The sequence below is a fragment of the Conger conger genome, chromosome 6 (assembly GCF_963514075.1).
Source record: "Conger conger chromosome 6, fConCon1.1, whole genome shotgun sequence".
NCBI lineage: Eukaryota > Metazoa > Chordata > Actinopteri > Anguilliformes > Congridae > Conger > Conger conger.
Genome location: NC_083765.1, coordinates 31,610,341 through 31,628,452, shown reverse-complemented (window position 1 = coordinate 31,628,452; position 18,112 = coordinate 31,610,341). Strand labels below are relative to the sequence as shown.

The 18,112-nt window shown below is 40.2% G+C and overlaps 1 protein-coding gene across 2 annotated transcripts in view; it reads right to left on the bottom strand.

Annotated features, from left to right (window-relative positions):
* LOC133130356 (disintegrin and metalloproteinase domain-containing protein 33-like) overlaps nucleotides 1–8,733 on the bottom strand; it is a 104,522-nt gene extending 95,789 nt beyond the window's left edge. For both annotated transcript variants that reach the window (XM_061244890.1, XM_061244891.1), the window contains exon 1: nucleotides 8,532–8,733. In XM_061244890.1, coding sequence (XP_061100874.1) covers nucleotides 8,532–8,661 — 130 coding nt within the window. In that variant the 5' untranslated portion in view covers nucleotides 8,662–8,733. The remainder of the gene's footprint in view (nucleotides 1–8,531) is intronic.
* Between the last annotated feature and the right edge of the window lie 9,379 nt (nucleotides 8,734–18,112).

Genomic DNA, 18,112 nt, shown 5'->3' with positions numbered 1-18,112 from the left:
CGGCTCACAGGAATGTAAGGGTGGAGGCAAACTGCCTGTAACCAGTCTTACATTTACCCGCAAATACCTACAGACCCACCACATGCATACCTTTGGAGCATAGTAATACCACTTGTCACAGCTGTCTGCTTCACTTGTGGTGGTGTGATGACAACTGCCAATGAGAGGCCGCAGCAGAACCCGAACATCACCGTGTTTTATTTTGAAGATACAGTTGTAAGAAAGCAAACTAAGTCCTTAAGCCTTGTATGGGAGCCCAGAAAACTGACCTGGAAAGAATATCACCAGTTACAGCACCATCTCTGCAGTGCTTTGCATTCACGTCAATAATGGATTCACCTGTAGGTTAGACACCATGGTTACGGGCGAAGTGACAGATGCCCTCCAGTAAAATGAAGGATGAGTAATATACACAGATGAACAGAGTATTTTATATTAGGGAAACAATCAGACAAAACAGATGGAACACATCTCTGTCTATATCTGTGTTAATTGTAGGCCTATCTCTGACGAGGTCAAATGCATACAAGTATGAATGAATGAATGGTAGGAATGGTCAGTTCATAACCTCAGACAAAGTTGCAGGGGTAAATGCCAATCTTTGATGAATGCCTTAAAAGCACCTGCAACAATGATGAGAACCTATTGACACCACCACTTGATTGTTCGGGCCTGCAAAATGTGAACCCGTGGCTTACAAGCTCTCTTAACAGCCATTGTCCTGGTCCTGCGATACCTCCACAATAAGAGTCTATTCAATTTCAAAGGCCATTAAAAATGAGCCTTCTTTGTAACCACGCCAACCGGAACCTGAAAAGATCCTTCTGAAGACAAGCATGCTCAGCCCTGAATTATCTGCACAGTGGATGAACTTTACGCTTTGGTAGACCGCTAATGTGCCTGACATTTTGTGGGTTGGGAGTGAAGGTAATTAATTAAGGTGCCTACTCTCTCCACTTCATCCTTTAGGAAAAGAAAAAGTATTAAACAGAGCTCTCGGGATACAAATAAAGAGCACAATACGGCTATTTGAAACAATGTGAAAGAAGAAAATGCTCACAGGTCATCAATGCCACACAAAGAGCATATCAGGCTGGACATGCAGACAGTAATCTGCCTCCCATGATACCTAATAGTCTGTGACAAACTGCAGTTCAGATGCTAGCTTCGCTGCTGGATAGTTTCAGCCAGCATTCATGATGTACTTAAGCGATAATGTAAGTACAATTAAATGAGTGATTCTACTTGTGTAGTTGAAGACATTCTGTGTTGTTTGTACTGTACAGTACAGGAAGAAAATATAAACAATATGCCACAGCGAAATCTGAACTTGTTTTAGTAAACCGTTCCTACAATCATGCACCTTAAGCACAGTCTGATAATGTACGCATTTCCCGGGCATGGTTTTGGTGTGCTCATCCCTATAGAAGACAAGGTCAGTGCTAATCACTGCCAAATGATTCCACATAATTACCATCATCCCATGTCGCAGAATGTCTTTCCCGTCAGGGGGATTACTTCCAGGAAGAGTGCCCTTATCCCCAAAGCAGTTATCCAATGGCTCAATGATCAGGATGACAATGGCATTATCCATATGTCACGGCCTTCTAAAGCACTACACTCTCAGGAAAAAAGGGTTCGACGACTTATTGTAGTCTCCATAGCGGAACCCCATTTTAGTTATTTTTTGCCCAACAAAGGACCCTTGGACTAGATGGGGTTCTTCTATGGAATCACAGGGTTCCTATTGGGACTTTTTCTTTCTGAAACTGTGCTGTAGTATAATGGTTAGAGGAACCAGACATGTAAGTAAGTGAAAGGTTTTGGGTTTTATTCCCAGGTTGTACCCTTGATCAAGGCATTTGACCTGAGTGTTTCAGTAGAATGTACAGCTGTATCATTTAAAGGTACATAATGTGTGCTGGCTGCTCTGGGGAGTGTCTGCTAAATGGTATCATTTTAACTGAATCTTAAGTAACTCAATAAAAGCATTCATGAGAGATTCAGAAACAATGTCTGTGAGACCGTGCTTTTTTTCACCTCCATAAACACGGCGTGAGTTTATTAACTTTCTGAAAAGTCAATGGATTCATAATCCTCCAGAATTACCGATGCTGGCAGGTTCTATGCCAGAGCAGCTATAAGATATTCTGGTGGCCCGTAGTGGTCGATTGCCCTAGAATCTGAATTGCCATTTCCACCTTTTTGGACATAATGTTTATAAATAAGACTGTATATTGTGCCTATGGTGCCTAACTATATGAATGGCTCACTAAATCAGCAATTTCAACTCACCAACTGTATGCAAAAGAACAAAACTATACAGTTCTTGAGTTTAAAATTCAATTTTACAGTGCTGCAAAATACAATGGCAGTCAAACAAAGGAATTCTATTTAGGATTCTCCATTGTATTTTACAGATAATATGTATAATATAGAAGAGCTGCTGGCCATTGTGAGGGACTCTGGAAGCAGGGCCCCCCCTGAGCACCAGTGTGACAGGATGTGGGTAGAATACCGAGCTGGAGGGAGCAGGAGGAGCAGAACGGGCGCCAGGCGGGGACCGAGGCGTGCTCGCTGCCTCAGCACAGAGAGAGCACGGAGAACGCCACACAGGGAGGCACGATGCTGCGGCTTGCCTCCTCACAGGGGCCAGAGTTAGGCTGTGGGTACCACAGGGCTCAGGGCAGCAACAAGAAAGAGGGGTGGAGGGAAGCTGGAGTGGGGGTGTCTGGGGCAAGATGATTTCAGCAGGCGAGAGTTTGGCTCGTATGCCCCACCCCTTCTGACCATTCCCCCCTCCAAGAGTGAGGGTCATCTCTGCATATTGTTGAAGTGTCCTTAAGAGCAACATTTCAGCCTACCCCTTGCTGCTAGTACTGCGCAATACGAGGAAAAATATGCAATATGTGATAACGTTGTTGAATATTGCGATGACAATATGACAAATATTGAAGTGTGCACAGTTCTAATGTCTGCTTTAGGTACACTGCTAACATAGAACCCAGACAATAAATTGTCCACTGAGCAAAAAAAAGAAACGTTATTTGCTTTTATTGAACAAATTGTACATGGACTGCCAATACATTTAACAGAACATCAATTTAAATAAATACTATTCATCGCAGTTAAAGCTGTCTTTTGCGATGTGTTTACCTCGCATGTTCATATCTCGATGAATATCCGATATACCATGCAGTGCAAAAGGGCCGCTGGATGCAAGGCTGGTGTGTACGGCATGAAAACGTTGACTTGTTCAGAGGCCACGCTCATTCACTTCTAATTATCTCACTTTGCAAGCAATTACCGACAGCATCGCTTCCTTAAGATTAGATACAGCAGCACCTGAGCCCAGGCTGCCCCTTAATTCCACCCTGCACACAGAGTGTGCTGAGCAGCCACTCAAACGTGATGAAACTATTGTTTCATCCATTTACCCTCCTACGTCTCACAATGCAGATGGACCCTCTTCACTAGCCACGCAATGTATGGTAAGTCCAGATAGCGGTCTTCCCACAGTGCGAGTATTAACTGTGTCATAGTGGGTAAAAGGGTCTGGTTTTAGCAAAGAATAGATGAACAACAAAACAAAGACAGATCTGATCCCAGGTTGGTTGATCTGCTGTGAAAGAGCACTCTGATCAAAGTTATGCACTGTGGCTTCATATTGAAAGAGGAATGAGTTCCCTAAACCTGGGAATGCTTTCAATGCATTCCATATGGAAAACCCAGTGTTCTGGGCTAAGGGTGTCAGCTGTCCGACTTTATTAATAAATGAAGAATGTGTATAAATTAGGTAATTTGTAAAAGGACATAGGGCCATATTTTCCGGCCGGTATTTGCTGAGTTGCGAGCTGGCGTGCTGTTGATTCAGAATTTTCCGGAGGCCTCTGGTCATTTCGGGACTCGCCAGGCACCGAAGTGGGAGGAGAGCCACTGCTCAGTGTGTGTCAGTCAAGTTCAAGCAGCTTATTGCCCTTTTGGTTTAGCTGATTGTAATTTTCCCGCATTTCACCCTATCACCTCCAATTTGTTTAACCCCGGTCTAAGGCACGAATCGCAGTCCAGTCAAAGGCATCGCCTATTTCCTATTTCTGGGCTGTCACAATTGTCATGCAATGCGTGCATGATCATCCTACTAAAAACCCAATTAACAGTTTTTGTGGATTATATGCTGTTCAGGTTGTCTTTGATATAAAGCCCACAACCAGGAAAATGCATCAGTTACATTGTACTTACTGTTTTTGTTTGTTTTGTTTTTTTCTTTATAATTCCCGTATATATTACTGTTTTTAATTGTTTGTGGCTAGTCTCATTGTAGACTGTGACCCCTCAGGTATGGTATTCACACCCATCTGTAGTGATAAGAATGGCATAGCGCATGTTGAACAATGCTTTCATTTTAATTACGAACTGTAATTGGCAGGAATGTCAATTCTTTGCTATTATCATCAGGCTGTGCTCAATATCAAATAACCGATAAACAACAAGACGTGTTGTTATTATGTTTTGGCTGAGTAGATAGGTAGCCTGAAAATCACATTTTTGGGTCATGCAAATAACCATAGAGAAACTCACATACACGACATGTGCCAACCCCAAATGCCTGTTTACCACTATAAAGAAAATCACTCAGTTCAATTTAGTAAGCAAAATCATTCATGTAAATTCATTATTTAAGTGTACATTATAATAAGTAAATAAGTCTGTACCTGCCGCAAAATAACTTTTTTTATCCTCGTCTTCCATTGTATTCGCAGAGACTATGGAAATTGCCAGTCCAGCCTGCGCAATATGCATGGATCTTAATGGTAGTGAAAAGAGTTAATTTCATTGGGCGCACCACACCCACTGATAATAAAGTGAGCATAACCCAGCCCATTTTCCACCAGCATCATCTGATCATTGATCTGTCCACCCCTCGCTTAAGATTCAGTAGCCACGCCTAGTACGCCAAGCACCTTTTTTTTGCTAATCTTCCTTGGGTGATCAAAATGAGAGCTCTTACAAGCTGCCTTTTGTAAAGCATGAATAAATAATGGAGGACAATCTGTTTGCTCACATTAAAATTGTTTTTTAACAAAAAGCCTCAAACGGATTTAGCTCCTGGAGTTTTCCATCTCACAACAGAGCCTTCAATCTGTCCAACTTTCAAAATACACACCATCATGATTAAAATGCACTTCTTTCAATCTTTTTTTTTTTTTTTTACTACAAATTGTTTCACATCCCCACTCGTATAATGCTCAGATAGCTGTGCAGTTTCAGTGCTGAAAGACACGGAAGGGTAATTATTAGAGTAACAAATGTTGACTTCATGGTTTCATGGCAAAAACACTATTAAGTTAGCATGATAATTGCCTCTGCATAACAAATACCAAAATACACCCTCAAGACAAATACTTAATTTGGTTTGCTCCACTTATGAATAAAGAAAACATTATTACTTAAAGACCAGTTGAATTATTGTGGCAATATCAGTGGATATGTTGACTGTTAAAAGTATATCAACGTTGATGTGTTAAAGCTGATTAGCTAGGCGGTAAAACAGTAGAGGGGCTTAATCCCGGAACTGCAAAAGGTTGAATAGCATGAGGAATGCTGTGCATTCTGAATTTCTCTCTGCTAAAACCAGACACGCCACAGGGATTCCAGCTTCTGGATACCTCACAGTATGGAAACATCAGACAAACAAATTAATCATGACGCTTAACCAAAGCGACAATGTCAACTCGAAAACAGCAGCGTCTTCTCATCCCTACAACCGCGGCTAGAGCAGACACTGGAGATTAATGCACTGCTGTTTTTCATGTTCGTGTTTAATCTTTGAAGAGAATCCCCTCAGGTCAGATAGATGTGATGTTTCGTGGCTGCAGAAAATTTAATTAAAAACAGTGTGACCACTTTACAGCAGCATGAAGAGCAGGAGTTTTGTCATACCTGATAGTACTTAATGACCTTCCACACACTGTCCCACAGACATAAATCCCTACTTTCAAGTGCCACCAGCTCTTTCTGAAATATTCCACCTCAGGCCACAAGGCTTTAAATTGCACAGCATACGGACAACAGAGAGTGGACAGCTTCTGAAAGAAGATTTGAAAGCCCCGGGCAGAATCTAGATTTCTAGACCGTAATTGTGCATAAAAATCTGCCCACTTTATTAGGTACCCAATCTTATATTGGGTAGGACCCTTTTTTGACCCAAAATAGCCTGAATTCTTTGTGGCATGGATTCAAAGAGATGTTGGAAATATTATTATTATTCATTTTAACTGAAGTCACAGTCATGTTCATGGAAACAGTCTGAGATGATGTATACTTTGTGGCATGCTGCATTGTCCTGGTGGAAGAATCCTTTTGGAAAAGGACAGTAGGTGCACATAGTCTACGACAATTCTTAGATATGCTATGGCATTAATTTCAAATATAAAGGTACTATGTGTGCATTCCCACACCCACACCATGAAAACCAGCCAGCGCCATTGAAACAACACAGATCCGTGGTGTTTATGCCAAAGTCTGACCCTAGCATCTACATGTTCCTGCAGAAATAAGATTCGTCAGACCAGGCAACATTTTTCCAAATTTAAATCATCCAGTTTTGGTGATTGTGTGCCCAATGTAGTCTCAGTTCTGTTCTCAGCTGACCAGTGTGGTTTTCTGTTGCTGTAGCCCAGCTGTTTTAAGGTTTGATGTGCCGTGTTGTTTTTATGTGTTTTGCTTTCAGAAATGCCCACCATTTGAACAGCTGTTATTTGAGCAATTGTGTCAGTTCTGTTAGCTTGAACGAGTTTGCCCATTCTCCTCTGACCTCTCTCACTAACAACATGTTTTTGCCCATAGAACTGCCACACACTGGATGTTTTTTTGTTTATCACACCATTCTCTCTAAATTCTAGAGAGTTGAGTGAGAGTTGTCGTGAAAATCCCAGGAGGGCTCCAGTCCACACTAAAAATAAAGACGCTACTGCTGCTGTACTGCTAAATATTCTTACTACGATGTAGCTGGACCATCTTGTTTATGCTAATTAATGTATTAGTCTTTAAATCAGTTTTAGCCCGTTGCCTAATAGAATTATAATTTCATAAACATATGAATTACAACAATAATAATAACTTCATACAGCACATTGCATATGAATGTGGCCAAAGGAGCTTTGCAGAAAAGTGATTAAAAAATAAATGGATAAAAACCAAAGCGAGCAAACAAGAGCATATGTTCTGTAAATATTTTCATAATGTTTCATTTTGGATCTGGTAATGAATATTGATTTGCCACGAGTAATGGCATCATTTTTCTTTCTTTTTTTGCCCAAAGACACTCGAACTGATGGAGTAAATGGCCAGCAGGTGCGTTTGCCTGTGATATATAGCATGTGCTGAGGATTTACGGATATCGGATTATACCCATACTGCACTATGGAGTGGTCCCACTGCCACAGCAACACAGCCTTAGGTTTGGCTGCCAAGTAGGCTACAAGACAAATCCGTCTGCACACAGTCCCCCTGCTCTCCTGGAAAACCTAAAGTGCTAATTCACGAAGATGGAGAAGGGCAAAGAAATAACGTTTTGCCTTAACACGAGGCAGTCTACCTGTTGCCTCCTGGTAAAACCTTTTGCAACTGCTGCATTGAAAGACATGTTGGATACCAAGTTGTTGCAATAGAATTTAGGAATGGGCTATGAGTTATGAGGCCAGTCTTTGATTATGGATGATTTCGTCAGAATACGTTAATATTTTTTGTCATTGGTGTGAATAGAGTCATTCGTATGAATAGTAAAACAGTTTACGAAGAAACGTCCCAGTAATGTGAAACTGAAAATAAATAAATAAATAAATAAATACTATACCTTTAGCCATTGTACACCCCCGTTATGAGTGCTTGAATGCTGTCATATTGGTAATATAGAACAGTTCAAAGTATTAACCCATACGTAGCAGCAGCAGGGGGTGTTAGTCGCTACAATAGTGGTTAAAGAGTCCCGGTAGAATTCATTCATACAGATTAACAAAATCGTATTTAAATACACAAGTCTAAAAAACTGGATCTGCCACGATATATCACACTAAATATCTTAAATGAGTATAATCTTTATCTGATTTGCTAGTCTTTACAGATATATTCATTCATGCTGACTTTCTTCAAAACTTACGTTCTAAAATCGTGCATCGATAATGTAGCCTATTCATTTCTAGTGTTTACTGTGCAACATATATTTGGCATACTGTCGGACTGGATACACGTCCTTTTATGGAGACCGCTAAGCTCCGGTAGGAAAAGTTCAGCTACTTACAATGTGACAAAACGTCTTCTGAAAGTTAATCGAAAATGAAAAAATGACAGTAACACACAACAAAAGTGAACTGTACATAGCATTCACGCCAAATCAACAGAAACACGAGCATGTTTTCCTCCAAAACATCGGTAGGTTACTGTGGTGTGCAAGCGAACGCAACTGGTAGGTTTACTGAAATAACTTTCAAACTGCAGAGTAGTACAGCGCGTATAGTAAATGGAATATGTACCTTGTTCTGTGTTGTCTCCACTCTCAATTTCCAGTACGTTGTTCAGCAGTAACAGGAATAGAAATATTATCGAATGCCCACATTCTGTTGGTATAAACTGGACCTTTTTCTGCCTGTGTTTGCTGTACATCCCTGTTCTCCTCTAGGTACCGTTATCCGTCTCCACTCTCGCTAGCACTGATTGCTGCTCGCTCTCTGCTGGAAGCTGGTGCTCAGGAAAACAAGAAATGGATCCAACAGTGAGCGCTGCTGAGATATTGCGATTACCTACGCTTGGCTAAGAGAGGTGAACAGGCAATGTAAATACTGTTACATTCAGTCAAAACGCCAAAATACAGCATTTCACAAACAGAGAGTGGAGCTTCCCCATAAATCTACCAAATCTTTTATAGCTTACAATTGAAACCGAATTGCAATAGCCGACTTGTTTATTAAGCGACTTAATTTTCCATTTAATTTCGCGATTATTAGCAGTGAATCCAAAACAGAAGTGCACTATTTACTCCCATAAGTCGTGTTATTCAACAGTTCAACGTATTTCTATATAATTAGGCTTTCTGTAGCATTTGACTGACAAGTTTATTTTGCCCGTTGAGGAAAGCAGCGTGTATCAGGCAATTTAATCAGTTACGCTTCGTTGCGATTTTGCAAGAAGCTGTTATGTAGGTTAGATCGTTTAATTGTTTTAAAGGTTTGGGATAATGAACCATTCATCATTAAATGTATTCCTCTTCATTAATGGCAAAGAGAAGACCCACTCCAACACGTCTGACAAGTATAATAATTTAATTATTCTAGGTCGATGCGCTTGCACCTTTGATCAGTCTTATCATCAATTGATATACATCATTTCTGTGCCTGGAGGTGTTATTGATATTACTGCTGTCACTTTTCCAGACAGTTTTCCCCAGAAAGTTGCTGACAAATTCATCCAAATAACGCTGAGAGTGTACATTTTGTCTGTTATTTCAGGACTGAAGGGTTTGAATCCGACATAATGTAATGCCAACCTCTACAACCCCCTTCATTCACCATAGCATGTGTGGTCACAAAAACAATGAAAGCTTTTCACAAACAGTTTTTCATTGTCAAATGTATGAAACCAGGATGACTCAGAACAAACCAAAACAGACCAAAATCCTCCACAGACAACACAAAAACAGGACACACCCAATACCTATAAGAGCCACAGGGTCTGCTATAACATAATCACATTTTGAACAAACAACAAACAGGTTATAGTGTTAATACTAATGTATTAGTTGCTAATATAATACCTATGTGTGCTTTATGCACACAATTATTTTAGTTTCTGTATTTAGATTTTTTAAAATTGAGAATCAGTGTATATACTAAATAGAACAACAGTTGAGCAACAGTATGTGGCTAAGTGACATAAAACTATGAAAAACAAGGAAGGAATTTAGTGTCTCTTTTTGCTTGTGCACAACAGACAATAAAGCTTTATGCTGCTTTATGCGCTTTCACAATCTATTAAGATCTGTTTTGAATATTGTACAGGAAATCCAGCTTCAGTTCAACTTCCTGTGTGAAACATCACCTGTTTTAACTGTTTTAACTGTTTTTTGTTTCGTTTTTCAGACACACCCAAGCTTACAATAGAGATCTATTTTTTATGTTCAAACATATTTTTTCTGAAGATTTATCAGGGTGCCAATAATTCTGGAGCTACCCAGAATTGAATTCAATGGAAATTAATTATTTCTATTTCCATTTGGTAGTCAAGCTATATTTCCTTGACTTCCGGATAATAAGAATTAATCTAATAACTGACAAGAACATGCCCTGAACTCCAAGGTTTGGAATGAAGTTATTCCGCGACTTCAGACAACACTATAGGTGTGCGCTTTGTAGTGCATTGTGTATTCTGGATGTTTACCTACACATAAAAATATAAAGCAGATGCTCTTTATAAATCCAATAATTCCTCAGATTTTATAGAACAGTTGCACACTGGTTGATGGATTTAAAACCTCTGCTTTGTCATATTTCACCAGAGCTGAGAGAGTATTGTTGGGTCCGGGATGGATTTTCTGTGGCTGAATGAGATCTGTGGCCAACCATGTTCTTATCTCACCACTTCAATGTGTGTCCTTTACACTCACGCCTTTTCTGTTGGAAGTAGTTGGCATAAAATCGTTTGCCAATTGGGGATTAGGTGATTTTATTTCAGCTGTTAAATAGGTATTTTCTGCAACACTGGACCTATAATTTTTTCTTCCATGTTAGTTGGGTCTCAGAGTTGGACAGAAAACTACTTTTCAATAAACATCACAGATAAATCATTTGCTCATATGTATTAAGACTTTAGTTTCCTGTTCATATAATTGAATTCATCTTTGGTTGGATGCTCTTAAAAGAGTGGTTCTTTGGATCAATTTCCATATTGTGTCTGCATTAACACTGGCCAATTGGAAAAACAAATATTTATAATCCAAAACCCATTATTGTGGGTGGTGTAAAATTGGAATCATAAAAGGGTTATTGCCATGAAACAAAGAAAGAAATTAAATGAAATCCAGACAGGAACCTAACACAATAACAATAACAAACTTCTAACCAAAAAAAAAATGTAGCAGTGTCTGGTCTGAGTTTAGGAATTGTTTGAATCTTAAAAAAAACTGAAAACTAGTTTTAAGCGCATACATAAAGTACATGACATATAATAAGTTCCCAATAGGCTAAACACATGCTTGGTGAGTGGTGGTACCCTTAACATTCTTACCATGAACAAACATGAAGCTGCTATCTGTCCTTTGTCTTGAACAAGTGAGATAAATATTATGTGAAAGGAAAAGGGGCATGTAGAAAGTTGGATTTAGTACAACTCAAGGGAATCGGCAAAAGTACAGCACTAACTGACTTCACTTCAATAAGATTATGATAAGAAGCAGCATGTAAGATAGATATTCTTATATTAGATCAATACAGCTGCCTTGTGCCATTATCATTTAACATTTATTTGAATCATGAATTCTCATGAGATCAAGAAATGTTTTAACAAGACGGAACCAAAGTCAGAGCTCGAGGCCCAAACTGAATTAAACATGAAATCTGTATCACCTTCATTTTCTGACTAAGGCGTTACTTCTCAAAGTCCGCCTACGTTACAATAGCATGGGGACTATGGACAGTAACAAGCAATGCCACCAGCCAGAAAAGTACTCAATGTATATTTACAAAAACAAAAAGACAAAGAAACAAAAATCAAATGCATTACAACAAGGAGACTCAAGTTCACCTGAAAACTACAATAGACAAATCAGTGGTGGATAATGTACACAAATCCTGTACTCCAGTAAAAGTAGAAATATCCACTGTAAAATTATACTCAAGTAAAAGTACTGTATGTACATTTATACTTATACTTATAAAATAATCTGCTTTTAAATCTACTTAAGTATCAAAAGTATTGTGCTTTAATAAATGCTTTTGATATGTACATTTAAAAGCAAGTACTTTTGTACATTTTCTCAAGTAGAAATTTACATAGTACTTCTACTATTACTCCGGTAATATTAACAAGGGTATTTCTATGTTTGCTCAAGTACAAGATTTGCGTACGCCCACCACTGAGAAAAATACACAAAACACAAATACTTAAACTAAAGACAAAACATGCAGCAGGCAAAAAATGGTAACTTAAAAAATTGAGAATTGAGAAAACTGAGAATACAACGCACCAAAAGGGAGTGTGCCCATCTGCAGAATCTCCAGGCTTCTATTCATTTAGGCCAGTTAGTCACAGGTGTACATCATCAACACTTCAGGCAATCAGGTCCTCAATGAACTTCACCTGTCAGAGCCCCAACCCGACTCCACAGAACAAGCACATGTAACAAAGAACAGTAGTGAATACAGCTGTACCTCTTAATCCATTAATACCCAGAGTTTTTCTATCCAAAACCAGTATTAATGCATAATTATTCTGCAATGTTGTACACAGTCATTTGGCCCATAACCTCTCAGGGTAAAAGAGTATGTTTTTCATATTATGTATTTTGCACAAAATATGAGCAGTTAAATATTTTTTTATTAAGGCAAAATGTTGAAACTTTGGTTCAACTCCACTATGTTGGAACACCAGGCCAACTCTCAGACGTTAGTAGTGGGTTTCCACATGAAGGCCTTTTTGCCAAGAAAAAGAAAGAGCGGGGTCTTAGGTCACATGGTTTCATCTCAGGGGCTGAACTGCAGCACTCTCGTGGCAGTCACATTCCTACTGAGAACTGGTTGTTCTTAAACAAGATCACCCATCTTTAAACCTGCGTGGTAGAAAAATAGACTGTTAGATAGTTTGCTGGAGCCCCTCTCCTTCCTCCCTCGAACAACTTGCTTTGTCATCCCTTTTTCAAAGAGGATTTATCTTGTCCTCTTGAAGGCACAACTTTCAGTATGAATCCCAGTCTGTGATTTACGTAGACAGGTTAAAGCCCAAAGTAGATGCTTCCAATGCCTTATACAAGAGCAGCAGCAAAATCAAGAAGTGCCCTCCAAAAACACTAACATTGCTCGGTCCCAAGCCGAGGGATGAATTGAGGGTGTTTTTAAAGAGTAGCAGCGAGCAGAATGGGCTTGATGAATCCCATGGAGAATGGCCTTGGGGGAAGAGCCCTATCAGTCAGAACAATGCTCCTCTCAGCCGGCTTGTCTGACAGGAGATAAGTGGCAGCAGAGCACTCGCTACCTCAAGCTGTTTTCAGGAAGATACACAAAGTGCTACTCCATCAACAATGGCGTGGAATGTTCCGGGGGGTGGCGGGAGATGAAAAGGTGCATCTTCCCTGGAGGACTTGAGCCGATTGCGGCGGTTCACCCCTGACGTGAGGCATTTATTTATTGATTTCAGAAAAGCAAGAACAGGATCGCAAAAGGTGAAGTCTTCCCTAAAGGAACCGCTACCAGGAGGAAAAGGACCGGAGGGCCCCACAGGACCGAGATACTGGAACATGCCATGGGTTTGAGTATGTGTAGCAAGAGCCATGCCAGCTCTGCTCATCTGTCTTTATCACTTTTGGATATGTTCTTTGTGACCCAGTACAGTATAATCTGTAGGTAAATAGTTTACACAGCAGTTCCCAATGCCAAAGAGTATTTTTAATGTTTTTGATATTAACGACATGGCTCAGGCAGTAAGAGCAGTCGTCTGGTAGTCGGAGGGTTGCCGGTTCGATCCCCCGCCCGGGCTGTGTCGAAGTGTCTCTGAGCAAGACACCTAACCCCCAAATGCTCCCGACGAGCTGGTTGGTGCCTTGCATGGCAGCCAATCGCCGTCGGTGTGTGGGTGTGTGTATGAATGGGTGAATGAGAACATCAATTGTACAGCGCTTTGGATAAAGGCGCTATATAAATGCAAACCATTTACCATTTGATACATTTCAACAAATTTCTCAAAGTAATGATTGTGTCTGGATCAATGCCACTCGTTAATTGACACCAAATCAATACCAAAAATTGTTGAGCCCCGCTGATATTATTATGATTATGTGCATGAAAAGAACGAGCCACACCATCCTGAGCAGCCAGCCAGGAAACAAGTGTTTCCCTCCAAATTGCTGAAGGATCACCAGGCAATGTCATCCTATGTCATGTGAAGAAGCTCACTTCCTAAGTTGACTGCCGCCCGGACCTCTGAACTACTGATTTGTGAATGGATGCGGCTGTCACATTGAAAAGGATGAAGGATGCTACAGATGGTCAGTGTCACTCAGAGGCCTGAGCAGGAGGGTGAGGTATTTTACCATTGACAACATATCCTAAAAATATCTTAGTTATTCTGGACATGTAGTTCTCAGGGTTCATTTCACATAAACATAGTACAGCTTATAAATGTTCTAGTGTAGATTTTTTATTAAATAAAAAACATCTTGACAGCCTAATTGTTACAATTCCATTGGACAGCAGAGTGATTTTGAACTTTACCTTCTCTTTTTTTTGCATTTTGCATTTCCTTTCTTTAAAGCTAAATTCTGGTGTTCTCAACCATAGATAGCCTGCCCAGCACCATCTCGAAAAGAATGAGCCTCAACATCTTAAAGAGTATTAAAAGTCTGCCTATGGATCATTAGGTTCTCAAAAAAAAAGACCAAGAAGAGCATCCTTGAATCCATATGGGAGCCATTTGTGGGAAAACCGAGCTGTCTTCAGCCATTTACCCAGAAAGCCACATGGTAAGTCTGCATTTTACCAGCTCGATATACCTCTCCTAATCCCTGAAGCATTCAGAGAATGCTCCAATGGGGGTAGGAAAGTCTTCTCCGGCCATTACAGTGCCATTGCAGGCCAATGCTTCGACAATCCGCTTTTACCCGGAATGGAATTGGAAAGTGCTGGAAAAGCAATTCACACAAGCATTATTTGAAAGATTGTTAATTTTCTGTCAGACTTTGATGCAACTGGCCACACTGTCAAGCAGAGGAAGAATTATGACCGAAAATAAGGATGACATGACATTTATGTCTCGGATTGATTAAAAATAATTATTGAAAAAGTGCCTCAGCTTCCCATTCTGTTGCCATAGAAACCTTCCTTATTATCCACAAAGTCTGTAATTATGATTTCAAAGGAAAATCTTGTGTTTTAAACGCCTACTGCTTACTGGAAGTGCGTATGCAACACTCACACCTTACTGAGACACAGAGCTAACTGCACTTTAAGAGTTCTGTTTTAAAGGGGGGAAAAAAAATCAATCACAGGAACAGATGAGCTAGCCTACATGGGAAAAGACCATGAATGACTCAATCTCCCGTACATGAAGCCTGTAAATGCCACACGGTGAGTGTCACACTAAATGGGCTTTGTTCAGTTATTCAGCTGATACTAGGTTGTATTGACAGAAGCAAAGAGATCCAGGAACAGGTAATATTGTGATAAGTTCCGTCCAGCCTACAGCTGCCGGTAAACATCAGCATGGGACTTTTCATGTATTTTTCAGTTTACACATTCTGAGACGGAAGTGAATTTGAAAGGGAGTAGTGTCTTAACCTGGAAAGCAAGCTCTTGGGGTTCAGAAACGAGTCCACACTGCTCAGTCCAAGGAAGATGCTTTTTCCCCCTTCTGACTCACGTGGACGGCTAGTTAATTTCATAGTTCCACATTATTCCATGTTTAGGAATCCTAATTATTCAGATGATATTGAACTTTCCAGTATAAATGGTCATTGACGTAAGACTAAAGAACTTGTATAATGTAATATGGACAAAATCAGAATGAGGTATTCTCCTGCAGACTGCAAACAAAAGAGAACTGATAGTACTGGCTAATGTATTTCTGATGTTTAGTAACTTCATCAACATACATCTGGTGTAAAGACAGTTTTCAGAAACTTGCACACTGAGCCAGCCCCAAGTTCCCCATTTTGATTATTATGATGGGGTGATCCTATGAGAGGAAGCAATGAAACTAGTGCAATCAGGTATCCATTTGGCCAATAGTTCAGTATGTTTGACCTTGCATTTTGTTACTGTTAAAACACCCAGTGAGGGTTTCCATGGCTCATCCTGTTATGGCACTGTTGTGGTGCACGGATAGGCCCAATGACATGGCACAAAGCCCAGACTGTGCTAGTGACAACTGCAGCCAACAGCCCCGCAGGGCACTGTGTAACTGGCTTTAGCGTCTCAAAGGGATGAGAAGGTTTCTGGTCAGCCAGCATCTCCAGCAACCCCTGCCAGTCATTTGGCAGCTTGTCTGTTGAGCTGCACACAAAGTGTCTTCCTCCAGCTCATGTCTGTCCGAGTGTGGCTTGTGATGCGCAGTGTGATAGGAAGCAGCACCTGACATCACAGAGGCCTTGGAGAATCAACAGAGGAGGATGCAATGCTGCACATGCGTGATTGGGTATTCCAAATTATGGAGAGAAAAAAGAAGATTAAGTTTTAAAAACGTGCACTGCAAACACTGTCAATGTGCTATGATTGAGTAATGACTGAGGCTCTGTACTATATGTCCCTCGAGTTTCAAAAGGAAAGGCAAGTACTGGGTGACAGTACTTTTTGTCAGAGAATTGATTCAGTGTACCGACACATATTCATTTACGATGCTGCTTTCAAAACCTTTCGCTCATAGGAACCAAGCTTCGTAAAAAATGGACAAAGAACATGTCATTCAGCATGGTGAATGAAGTGCGATTTCAAAAAACATATAAATACCATGCCAGACTCAGTATGTCCGGACCTGTCAATCAATGGTAGCAAATTGGACGCAGCGTCACAAAAGTCTTCTGTGTGTTTGCAGCATGGAGTCCTGAAATGAAATTGACATTTCTGAGGCCCGGCACTGTGCAGTAATGGTTTGGGAACTGGTGTACCAAAAGCGGCAAGTCAAATTCCCAGACACGGAAACATAGTTGCACTTTACTGTAATTAAAGTGGCCCCGTAGATAACAGCTTTTAATGCAGTCAGACATCATGAAGAGCTGACCATTTCATGCCAAATGAAACTCTTTCAGGGAAGAAGGGGAATCTGAAGGTGCATTTCTCAGTGAATGATCACCTTAAACCTAAAACTTGAACTTATTTTTGGCTGCACAAATAGATAATATGTGGAAACGTAGAGGCCCATGCTAAGCAAATAAAAAAGCTGGATTTATGTATACATGTAAATATGTAAAAAAATAAATACAGAGCAGACATTTAAGAAAGGAAATGCAGCTATGTTTGCATAACCCACGAATGCAAGACACAAAAGACACTACCTGTTATTACCATTACAATGACCAATAAACATTTTTTTTCTTTGTGTGACAAAATGAAAAGGCCAAGCAAAAAACCTAATGGAATGGTCAAATTCACTGCACACAATGTTTTCTTAAACACTCACACAAACTGAAATAACAGGTGAAGTATTCTTACTTGAATCGATGGGACTTGTCAGTTTTCATTCACTTGTTTTGATTGCTAGCTCCTTTTATGAGCTTTTTCTAAGTCCATGCTCCCCTGTCAATCACTCCCTTGGGGGTGGCTATTAAGAGTGTGGGCGACCTACTGAAGGCAAGTCACAATGTAATTATTATTTCTCTGCAAGATAACCATGTCACATAGAAAATTTGCAAGTGCTTTGCTGTAATATAGGATATCAGCCAGGCCCTGAGACCACCTAAGACAAGATTACACTCAAATCATGGACTTTAGGGCTCAAGTTAGATTTTGTCAAATTATTAGCGATCTACCTCATTCTTATGAGGTGCTATTATTACAAACAATCCATCCTTGCACTCTTGCCTAATTCTGAATACAGATAGCTACCCAAAAATGTTGAATGTTGCAGATTTTATAGGATCGTATTGTTCGATGTGTGGATATCACAAACTGTGCGATGGAGCTCAGTTTCCACTGCAGCAGGACGTATGATGGTAAAAAATGGGTCTCTGCACTGTACAGCTGTTGTACAGTTTGGCGTGTGGAGCAAAATTGAGCGTGTGGGCAGAAGATGAAACCCTGCCAGTCACACTGCCTCTGTTACACAAATGAAACTGGGCACACCTATGAAGAGTTACACATGGAGTGCAGATAGCCACCCACAAGGAGTCACTGAGACACAAGTACACACAAAAAGCTAT